This window comes from Gossypium hirsutum, chromosome A03, assembly GCF_007990345.1.
Source record: "Gossypium hirsutum isolate 1008001.06 chromosome A03, Gossypium_hirsutum_v2.1, whole genome shotgun sequence".
In the NCBI taxonomy this organism is placed as follows: domain Eukaryota; kingdom Viridiplantae; phylum Streptophyta; class Magnoliopsida; order Malvales; family Malvaceae; genus Gossypium; species Gossypium hirsutum.
The window spans coordinates 96,977,960-96,989,726 of NC_053426.1; the positions used below are offsets into that span (position 1 = coordinate 96,977,960).

The 11,767-nt window shown below is 35.3% G+C and overlaps 2 protein-coding genes across 5 annotated transcripts; both read right to left on the reverse strand.

The window, feature by feature from the left end:
- Positions 1–2,148: 2,148 nt before the first annotated feature.
- Positions 2,149–5,841, reverse strand: LOC107886546 (plant intracellular Ras-group-related LRR protein 3). Of its 2 annotated transcripts, none has more exons than XM_016810539.2 (3): positions 5,014–5,841; positions 4,473–4,639; positions 2,149–3,071 (listed from the first exon to the last, which is right to left on the reverse strand). In XM_016810539.2, exons 1-3 carry the CDS (start codon positions 5,584–5,586, stop codon positions 2,423–2,425), a joined length of 1,389 nt encoding a protein of 462 aa, XP_016666028.2. In that variant the 5' UTR covers positions 5,587–5,841; the 3' UTR covers positions 2,149–2,422. The 2 variants fall into 2 exon arrangements, with proteins under 2 accessions (XP_016666028.2, XP_040949556.1); XM_041093622.1 differs by having other exon boundaries at positions 2,149–3,089; positions 5,014–5,838.
- A 621-nt stretch (positions 5,842–6,462) lies between these two features.
- On the reverse strand, positions 6,463–9,336 carry LOC107886545 (uncharacterized). Of its 3 annotated transcripts, XR_001680791.2 has the most exons (4): positions 9,082–9,336; positions 8,449–8,936; positions 7,814–7,873; positions 6,463–7,711 (listed from the first exon to the last, which is right to left on the reverse strand). XR_001680791.2 is itself a non-coding variant. In XM_016810538.2 (2 exons), exons 1-2 carry the CDS (start codon positions 9,218–9,220, stop codon positions 8,515–8,517), a joined length of 561 nt encoding a protein of 186 aa, XP_016666027.2. In that variant the 5' UTR covers positions 9,221–9,336; the 3' UTR covers positions 8,318–8,514. The 3 variants fall into 3 exon arrangements, 1 of the variants encoding a protein (XP_016666027.2); XR_001680789.2 differs by having other exon boundaries at positions 6,463–7,873; XM_016810538.2 differs by lacking the exons at positions 6,463–7,711; positions 7,814–7,873 and having other exon boundaries at positions 8,318–8,936.
- Positions 9,337–11,767: the final 2,431 nt, after the last annotated feature.

Consider the following 11,767-nt stretch of genomic DNA (forward strand, 5'->3'; position numbering starts at 1 on the left):
AAATGATGCAAATTGTTTTAGTGACGCTTATAAACACTGCTATAGGGCCAAAAAAAGCCACTAAATACCTATTCCGCTGTAGTGTTTAATTATTTTATTTGAGGCATACTAATAAAATTGTTCTTTGTTTATGTACGTGTAGATTCGTCTAATGTTCCATTGGATCCCATTGTTAATTAGAGCTAAAGGTACATTTATCATAGGTAAATCATTTTTAGAACTAACTTCATATTGATATTTTTATACATATATTGGATTGATTCATATCTTTATTGTTTATTTGTTGATTATATTTGAAGGTGAATGATGGCTTTGGGTTAAGGAATTGTATAAGATTTGTTGTTATTATGAATTGTATAAGATTTGTTGTTGTTATGATCATCATGAATTTAGTGAACTTATTTGTTATTTGATGTTAAATGTAGTGTTTGAGCTTTTTAGATTGTATTTGCATTTATGCATTATCATGTTGGCACTTCGTAGTAGGCTTTTGTGGATTTGTATTTGTCTAAATCTTTGAAGTGTAGATTATATGTAATGTTGGCACATGATAGTAGTCTTTTGTGGATTAGAATTGGTACCCGCACCTTTGTAGTACTTGAATTATTTAATGTCGGATTTGCAACAAAAAAATGGAGCTTAAGCTCTAGTTTGAATGGTTGTTTCAAAGATAAAATATTATAGGGAAATAAGACATTAAAAAACGATCAACTTAAAGTTAGTTAATTAGGTCAATTCTTCGATTGTAATTTAATTGGGTCAATTATGGTTAGTTAAATCAATTTATAAAAATAATAGGAAAAAAATGGTATGCCCTCCCTTGATGCAAAATGAGATTTTTAGCTGCCAGAAAAAAGAAAAGAAGCTTATGAAGTTGTATGTATAAGGAGGATGACGTAGAAAAGGTCAATGAAGGATAAGATCAGATGTGTAATGTAATTGACGACAACAAGGTCAGATGGTATAGTGTTAGCTTGGGTTCAGTGTTTTCTCGTGAAGTTGGAAAACAACAAGACACTGTGTTTTCTCACGTTGCCATTATTTTCCTTAATACCATTGTATTAAGAAATTGAAAATATAGAGGAGATACGCCGCCAGATCAGATGATATGCTGGTTCAAAAATAGACGGCCAGGATATTTGTCTGCAGAGATTTGTCTTTTGAAACTGACGGCATCTGGGTCCACCCGATTACTGACACGTGTTTACATTTACGGATTTTCTGTCCAGATTTTACATTTATGATTTAGAGACAGAAACTCAGAGGTGGTCTCATCAAGTGCTGCTGCTGGGTTTTTTTAGTTGAACAAAAAACATTTAATGGGAAAGCATCTATTTAAAACCGACGGCCTGCCCTTGAAAGTGACTTGTTGATTTGAGTGTTTTACTTTTTGTTGGTTTGAAACCAAAAAAAACACCTTGAAGGTTTTCGGGATAGTTCTTCTCTTTCTGTTTTTCTTATTATTTTATTGATTAAATTAAGTGATATTCGGATTGGATGAAAATTGCTATGTTCCACCTTTATATCCATCTAAGGTAAGAGCTCTTACATGGCCTCCCCTTATCAACATTGTATAACGTCTAAGAGTAACCTTGGGAAAGCCAAAGAAAAAGTTGCTGATCAGACCCCTTGCAAACTCAACAATGGGTTCCAAACGTGAATGTGCAAACATGTCCAACTCAGTAAATGCACGAGCCTTTAAGATGTGCAGCAGCGGATTGACGTGATGCTCTCTGTTCTTACAATTGCTCCAACGTCTGAAATTCTAATGTTTTACAAAATCCCCATGTTCTTTTTACTGCAAAACGATGTTAGAACTAGCAAGTACGGGCAAACTGTAACAGTAATAACGCCTCACTTTGGATTTCAGAAGTGAATCCATCTCCGTCTCTCATACAATCATGACATGTGCTTAACTGACCCTACTCTGTTTTGATAAATACTCCACAAATTTGTATTATTTCAAACACACATTTATCCTGAGAGGATTCTAACTATCATCTTCATCACCACAAACCAGGGTCAGGTTGGCATCAGAAACAAACTTAAAACACACACATACACACACAACAGTTGACCTATCGTAGCCACCATGCATATTCAACAAAACAAGAAATGAAAATAAAAACATTCAACCACATTGTCAAGTTTAAAAAAAACTACCTATTTATTTTGGAGTTAGCAGCTTAAAGGAGCCAAACCCAACGACTTAGCAGCTTAAAGGAGCCAAACCCAACGACGGCTTTGAAGCCACTATACACAAATCACATTGCATCTATTCAGCTCCCACGCATGTATATCCGGGGTATCCTCATTATTACAGAGCATATATACACAAATCTTGTAGTTGCTAAGCTACTCTTATTTGGCGACTAGAATCTCTTGGAACAGCTACACATACGACATATCGAGCACCAAGAGTTCACAGTTGTTGATCCAGATACGGATCCCTAGGAGCCTTTGGCCCACTCAGGTATTCCCCAACACTTTGGGAAACCCCAGAGATGGCGTTACTCCCCAATGAAGTTCCCCATGACAACCATCCCGTCTGACCTTGCTGATTACTTGCTTCAAGATTGATTCTCCTTTGCTCCTCCGTGATTATGTGGAGCCACTTTTTCGACATGTAATCTTTCACAGCATCAGCCCCCTTATTTGCTATCTCAATTGGAGGCACTATGAGCGGATTCTGGTCCAAATTGAGCTTCACTAGTTTCCCAACGCGGCCGAATGTGCAAGGCAGAGCCCGGATTTGGTTGTTGCTGAGATCGAGTTCCCGGAAATTGGTCAGATCACTAATAGTATCAGGAAGTTCTGTGAAGTCATTGAAATTACTACTAAGATTCAGGACTTCAAGTTTTGTCATTCTCCCAATCACTTGTGGCAAGCCATGAAGCTCATTGAAATGAGCATCCAGATACCTCAAGGACCTCATTTCACAGATTGATGATGGTAGGAAGTGGATCTTGTTCAGCTGGATCGACAGCTTTTCAAGATTTAGGAGCCCATATCCAATATTGTTCGGCAGAAATGTCAGGTTGTTAAAGCTTGCATCCAACTCGACCAGTGAACTGCAAAAGAATGAAGAACTTTTATCATTCAGTCAAGACCATGAGCACAGTAACCGAAAGTAACAAAAGCTACTAAGAATAGTAGGTAAAGATACACAAACCCCCTAGATAAACTGGAAAGGTCACAAATCCCCCTCCAGTTTGAAAATGCTATTTTTCCCCCTTTGATATGAATAGAGGTTAGTCAGTTTGATAGTCTAATTAGTACTGAATGGCCCAGCAACTAAATTTCCCATTTCAGCCAACCTTTTTTTACACATTAAACACTAATTTATGCTTTAAATAGTATTTTAGCTTAAAACTTTAAAATTAAGGGGCAAATTCTAAACTCTATTTAATCCTCACTATCGCTATGAGGAAACAAAACTTTTTTTTTTTTTTTCCTTTTTAAAGGATAGTTAAGCAATATCAGGAATCATTGGATTTTTCATTGGAATCATTGCCAATCAGCCAAGGACTTCAAAGTTACTACATTGATCATACCTTCATGCATGGGCCATAACTTATGTTACCAAATTCGGGTGCCCAAATTTTCTAGGTGTTTTTATTGTCTTCATATATTTGGAGGATTGTTCTCTCATATCCATCCCCAAATATGTGCTTGACACAAGTACTTAAGGAAAAATGAAGAGTTGATGTAACGTAAGCCATGACCATATTTCATTCTCAAAAAAGTAGATAACTTTTGAGTTAAATTCCCTATGATTCAGAAACTTTTGTGGTTACCTATAATTGACAGTTACTTGTTCTTCAATTTTTTGATAAAAAGGATGAAATGGCCCGATAATGGACCCAAATTTGGCTTTGGTCCAGTATGTAGCATCAACGCACCCAAATTCACAACTATAATTATAAAAATATTTGAAACCACTAATCAAAATCAAGTCTCAAAATGGATAAAAATTCAAATATCTTACCTCACTAGAAATATAACCAAAATTTTCAATGGAATTGTTATGTGGATGTAACAGAACCCAAATTCTATGAATACCAAACCAAAGGGAAAGATATTTTAGAAGCACAATTGACGAGGGAAATTTTGCTCTTCAATCTAGAACGAGAGTGAGAATCACTGTGTGTATTTTCTTTTCCAATACATTTGAAGAGGAAGGCTGAACTTCTACATTAGAGAAAGAGAATATTTTTTTTGATGAATACAGATGTTTAGCTAGAATTTACAGCTCTTTTTTGCTCTAATGGTTTAGGGTTTAATTTGTTAAAACAGGGGGTTGGTGCAGCGTAGAGACAAATTAGATTAATAGACTGACAAACTTCTTTTACTGGCAAGGGGGCACGTTTGGCTTTCAAAACAGATACGTTTTACTCATTCCTACTTTATCAGGATTGGTGTTTGCATTTCACTCCTGGAACAGCAAGAGTGAACAAAAAATAGTATAATACCTGCATCGTGCAATGCTTTCCGGGAGGGCATTTAGCTTGTTTCCCGAGACATTGAGGATCCTCAGATTAAGCAACAAACCAACGGAGTCAGGCAGATGTTGCAAATGATTGGAGGATGCATTAAGCTCCTCAAGTTTCTTTAGTCCTCCAATCGAATCAGGAATGACCTGGTTCCCAAGCACAAAAACACTAGTACATAAGCGTCTACCCATATTGTATACAGTTAAACAATTTACATATGTAAAGTAGTGAAGACCATAAGCAGCAGTTCTTTGTGCAAAACAGAGAAAATATACCAATATCCTCAGTCTCATGAAATACGCCATACTTTTAGAACAGGAGATAAAGCAATTTTAATTGAATAGCGAAAAAGGAAAGAATCCAAGTATTTAGTTTATCAATTGGTATAGTGTTGATCAAAGGAACATAACGTAGCTACTATAGTTCTTAGCTTAAACATCACAACTTTCGCAATTTCATCAAGCCTTGGATCAATTTGGCATAAACAGAAGAAAAGATAATGAAAATAAACATATAATACCTCTATCTGGTTATTGGAAAGATTGAGATAAACCAAACCGTGAAGTTTACCAAAGGCCTCAGGCAATAGCCTCAACTGTCTTCCAGAAAGCTCAACTCTTTCAACCACCCCATTCTCAGCTTCTTTCAATATCCTCACAACATCCTCATTTACTTCATCATCGCCGCTCATTTGCTCGACAGCTGAGCAATACAAACGACCCAGATTCTCCTCCACCTCAGTCAACTGTCTCTCATAATCCTCGTGCAAGCCTTCCAATCTAAGCACGGTCTTATATATGTCGGCCTCCTGTAAGGAAGATTGGGTTTCTTGAATGTGGGTAATCTTGGAACGAGCAGCGGAGACAGCTGATGGATCGGGTCGAGGTCCTAGGGAGCGTAGGAGGGAATGGGTTTGAGTGACGGAGGTGGGGATGGATCGGGAAAGTGAAGCAAGGATTGATGGATCGGGTAAATGGGGGAAACGGGTGAGTAGATCCTGGCGGATTTGGGGAGGGAGTGATGGGTAATTGTAAGGATCTTGTTGGGAGAAGATGTAGGACAAAATGGGGAACTTTGAAAGATTAGGATCCATTAAGGTGATTGAAGGAAGCAGGGATGAAGGAAACAGGGTCAGGTGGAGGGAGGAGCATTGACGTGTGAGAACGACGAGAGAGTAGTGAACAGCAATGACTCATGGAGCTGATGAGTAGTGTCTCTCGGTTAGCAGTTAGCATCGCAACGCCGAATGCCAAAAGGTACTTCTGGCATACGCTGGACCTGGTCTACCGCTTTCCTTTGCTCACATCATCACATTCTATACTTTGCCTTTGGGTTCTTAATTTCTGAGCTAACAGTGGGTTCCTAATGGGCTTTTCATTTATTGGTGGCTCTGGAAGGAAAGGCTTCATAGAATGACCCACCATCAACCCCCCCCCCCAACAATACATTTTATTATTACGGTTATTATTAAGGTTCCAAACTTGATTTACATAAAATAAGACACTTACATAATTTATATTTAGTAAAAGAAAGTTGGAGCAATTTTACTATTGTCAATTTTGAAAGTGAGCAATTAAAGACAATAATCAAAGTATTAATGTTTTCCATTAATTATACATAATTTTAATTTATATAATAGTAAATTTAACCTTCAATGTTTATATTATTTTTCATTTTGGCCTTCATTTAAAAAAAATAAATAAATTTAGCCTCAATATTTGTGCGAAATAAATTTAATAAATTAGGATCAAATTGATAGAGATTAAATAACTCTGAATTTTTTAGAAGGACAAATTTGCTCAATTTTGAAATTGGGGAAGATTGTAAAGTTCTTTTTACCTTTATATTATAACAACTCAATTAATAATAATTGTATTTATCCTCCACTTAAAAAATTTTGAACTAATCCAATATCTTTATCATATCAATTAACATATGATATTTATCATTATATAATTAATAGTCAATATTTCATCACATAAAAATATTTTATTATACAATTTTAATTGACTCAAAATTTGGTATACATTATTGAACATAAAATATAAGGGTGAAGTTATTAAAATACTAATTATAAACAAAATTATATACAAGTTGCGTATAAATGCCACAGAAAACAGAAGCGTGATGAGGATTTGAGGATTTGAGTCAGCCAGCCAGCCATCCATACACACCCTGGCCTCTTGGTCCATTATCAAGAATCAAAGGCTTTAACGTCGCCAATATCAGACCCGATCACAGTTTTCAAATGGAAGATTAGACGCATGTGGGATCCGTGATGGCTACACCATTCTCTTTTTTTAATAATGAACCCACTGCTCCTTGTCCAAAATAGACTTCCCAAATTCATGCTTTCTCCATTAGCATCCTCTGTAGTATGGTTTGTTTGATGTAAATAAAAGGGAAATCAATCATATACATTAGGAGGATAAAAAAAAAAGATGGGCACATGGTAGGGATAACCTTAAAACCACTTTATCTTTATCCCCGAAAGATGATAACATAGAATCATCAAACTCTTTCATTTTCGACTTTAATATTTGATAAATAAACACCCTTTCATATTATCTCTGCAAGATTATATGCGACACTGGCGACCCTTCCTTTGAACCAGAAATCACAACCTCTTACTTCTTTTAATTAATTAAAACTCAGCTCAGCTGGAGTTGGAGACTTTTTTTAAAATTTAATCCAATATCTACAGTCCTCTCTCCTATATTGTACTTGTTCATTTTGTGTCTTGGATTGAAGGGAACTCTTTATTCTGTTTCTGTTGTGAATATATTTTAGCTTTATTCCAAGGAAATTATTGTGTCCCACTACTATATTTAGATCCTTTGAGTGCATCTTCTTCATCGGTTAAAATACCAGCTGTCAAGGGGGGGACATGTTTTGTCCATTGCCTGGTGTTCAATAAATTCCAGTCATGACTCCATTCATCTGATTCTTCCAATGGTCCCTCCTATGCTTCCACAATTTATTGCAATTGCTACTTGGAATTTTGTTTGATATCGGAAACCACCATTGCTCCGGTGCTTGTTGCCCATTTGCAAGTAAAGAGATGATCCAATTTGGCTCATAAATGAACAAACAAACAAAAAATCACTGATCAGGAGTTAACTATGGCCCATTGCTTAGCACCACCATCAACAAAATTATCTTCAAGTGAAAACCCAAAGCACCGTTTCTTCAGAACATCCCGATTCTTCCACTCAAAGCTGCCAATCACCTCAAAACTAAGAAATCTCTGGACTTGATGTTATTCATGTCTTGCCCCTAATCGATATTAGGTAAAAAAGAATCAAGTAAAAGCAACTTACCTTCCACCCATTGCTAACTCAGATAATTCAAAGATCGCCCCAATTAGTATCTTCATTAACCTGCAATATCACAAAACCGAAAATAAAACTCCATCATACGTAATCAAAAGCATAAAGCACTCAATATATTATATATGATATATAAAAGAAAAGTGGCGACAAAAAGAAAAAAAGAAGATTAGAACACAAAAAAAAAATGTAGACACGAAAAATACGAAAGGAAAACGGACGAAGATAAATGCCGGCGAAAGCGTGTGGGGCACACGTGTTAAATTAAATAGGGTTGAGGATAAAGAAGATGGGACGAAAATTCTGGCACCTGACATTAGAGAAAAAAAAACCTACTGTTTTAATGATTGCGTGCAAATGGAAATAGAACGGAACGGAGAATTCGGGGAAGCTGTAAAAAGTTGAAGTGAAAAGGAATTGGACCAACAAACAATCCACGAATGGGAAAAATTTTTGGGGTTTTTTTTTTTTTTGAAAAGATTCAAAACGAAGGAGTTGAGAATTAATTAATGGCCACTCATTCATCAAAAGCAGTTCTCCTTTACGGATTTACAGTTTCAAATACATAATCATAAAGCTAACGTTTTTTTTTTCTTTTTTTTTCTATGGGTAGTATTGTTTTTTACTTGTTCTTCGCCCAGGACCATAACGGATTAATAAACTATATGATCCTCGTTTGTTTCGATCTTCTGCTATTGCCAGTGATTCCCGCTGTTAATAAGGTAAATATGGCTAGGGTTGCCATGGTGAACATGGTAACCATAGTAAGGGATCATCTTCCCCGCAGATTTTTCCGAGCGAAGAGGATAGGCAACGGGAGTCCTCGAGATCTGGCGTATGCAGGAGTATCTAGGAGTGGATGTAGATGACGACTTTGAAGACGAAGCCGATGACGAAGGCGGAGAAACATCTTTTTTGGTGGATCTCGGAGGCGAAAGAAAAGCTCTGATCTTTATAGAAGATGGTGGCGACGCTAGCCGATCGTATTCCTCGATGAGATTCACGAGATCCTCATCGGAAGTGATCGAAACCAGCGCGTCTAAATCCTCTGTAGGCAATTGGCAACGTAGGCTCACCGCTGACCCATACATCTCTCCCATCTTCACCAACAGCTCTGTACCAATGATGATATACATTTATTTCATTCCTCATCAATTTTCCAAAGCTTAAAACAGCGCCCTTTTAACTAGTTTATTTTTAAATACTAAACGCGTAGAAACAATTATATAAGAAACAAAGAAAAAGAAGAAAATACAGACCAGAGAAGGGAATGGAGCGATCGACGGCGAGGACACGGGTTTCACCGCCGTAATAACGGAGTTTGCCGTCAGGGTAACGAGGGACGATTTTTCCGCCGTAACTACAGAGGAACTTGATGGTGGTTTTAGTTCCAACCATGCTTTTTGGAGGGTAGTTGAGAGTGGAAGGCAGAGGAGGTTGAAGAGGAGAAGGCGGCGGGGAAAGATGGTATGTTTTGTTGTCTGGTGGCGTCTTCAAGCCTAGGTTTGGTGTTCTTGAAACCTTATTTATAGAGTTTAGGAAACGAGGGAGGGAGGGGTGAAATTGTGAAGAAGGGTCCCACCCTGCTTACGTCATAGATTCCCTTTCTTAAGGTAAAAGTTTCAATCTCTTTTCTTTTTGTTTGTTTTTCATATTTCAAAGTTCAAAAGCTCATTCACCCGTTTTCTTCGGTGTTTGGTACTCTTTACTTGACCCGGCCCATGTCCTTGCCCTTTTTCCTTTTTCTTTTTCTTTTTTCTTTTTGTACTAAAAATATTCCCAGAATATTGATTTATTTACATTTTAGCTTATATAATATAATAGAATAATGTTTTAGGAAGTTGCTAATGGGAAATAAAAAAGAATCGAACATTATTTTGGGGGCTAACAAATATGACTTGATTTACGAACGGAGATAATGGAGACGTCTCTTGTACAACACATATTATTAAACACTTTAAAATAAAAAAATAAAAAAGCAATGCTGAAAGTAACACACTTGAAGAACAAAGATTTGAAGTGAAAGATCCTAAATATATAAATCTTGCGACCAGGCTCCCTTTCCTCGAATGTAATTCTCGGATAACAACATTTAATATTAAAAACCCTTCCTTTCTTAACCAATTTTATATTTCCCAAAGTTACCTAAATACACTGTATTTATGAAAGTGTCACTTCTTTAACCCCTATAAAACAAAGGATAAATCATGAAACAATAAAGTTTGTTTATCTAGTTCAGTTTCTCTATATCTACAAAGCTTAACTCGAAATATTTACTATTTTCAATACTTACAACAAGTGAACCTAAATTTGTTATATCTCGTGATAATTTCTTCACTTTTGTTTCCTAAAAGACCAGTACTCTTACCATTAAGTTCACCCTAATAAACATAACATATAAAATCATAACACAATCAAATGCACACTCACAAAAAATATTCTTCACTTGAACATGTTAAATGCCTTCGATTCTATTTACAAATAACCTATATAAGTATCTCAATTGTAGAGTTTTTCAAAACTTGCTTACATCATGAATATTTATATCAATCCCTATTAAACAATAGTTAAACAAGGTGAATACAATATAATAATAACAAACAAGGTAAATAAGGACTGTTGGCAACTAAGTCTTCAATGCTCCAATCCGATCCAACTTCCTCGATCCAAGAGATTAGATAGACATGATTCGGTCTGATTCTCAAATATGATTCTCAAGTGATGCAATTTTTATTGACGGGCTAGATATAATCTAAAATGTCAGCACAATCCAATAATTTGGTTCAATAAATTGTCAATTTCACAAATATGGAAACAAGTTAATCTATCGCAGTGCTTCAAAAAGTGAGCACTTCTTCAGACATATCTTATTCATTCCATATTTTTCAACATTTGTCACAAGTAGTGCCTAAATAATTCTTTCATTACCCACTTTTCACCAAAATCTTATATCCATTAAAAATAAATTCCAACCAATAATACACAACTAAGTTATATAAACTTTAAAAAATAATCATTTTAATTTTTTTATTTTCATTATTTCTTTCACATTATTTTCTCTCTTTAAATTTTTTTTATTTTCCTTTTATTTTTCTTTTTTCTTCCTTTATAATGTCTAGCAATGCCGGAAATGCTCGAAATTCATCCTCTTGAGGTCAAGATGCTGGTGATTAATTCTGATTTTGAACCTTATTACCTACTTGCTCAACCTAATGGAATCGAAAAAGTTATTTCATCAATTAAAACCAGATTTTTCGGAACCAAACATGTTGGGCTAAGAACTAGCTCAGATATCAGTTTGGAGATAAGTGTTGGATTGATTGACTTGGGAACCAATATAGATAAATTGGTCCGAGCTAAAAAAACCAACTAAGCCAATTGAACCAGTTTTCTCTATTTTTAAATATTTTTAGTGTTACTTTTATGAGTTTTTAATAATTTATTTGATTGAACTGAACAAATTGATAAAATTGAGAATTGGTAATTTAATCGGTTCAATCACCAATATGATTTTTAAAACCTTGAAAAATACCATAAAGTACAAAATGGTGCTAAACACAAGCACTAAAGACAACTCGTAAACTTTTTAATTTGAGGCGTCCAAGGCTTCAAAATGTAGTTGAGAAGACATTTGTTATTCTAAAAAATATATTTATTATATTAACAACATTACCTTAGTATAGCCTAAAAAAAAGGTTGGATCATACTAGCATGTTACATATTTTATAACTTCAATTATAGGTGGAATTGATGATACTTCAAAGAGTTCATGGAAGAAGAAGATCTTGATAATCTTAATGATGCATATTCAAATTCAGATAATGATGATAATAATGATAATGAACTCGGTCAAGGACCAACAAATGATGATAAAAAGTACATTTTAAATATTAAAATGGACTAGCCCAATAAATATACACTAGAACAATTAGATAAAAACTATAT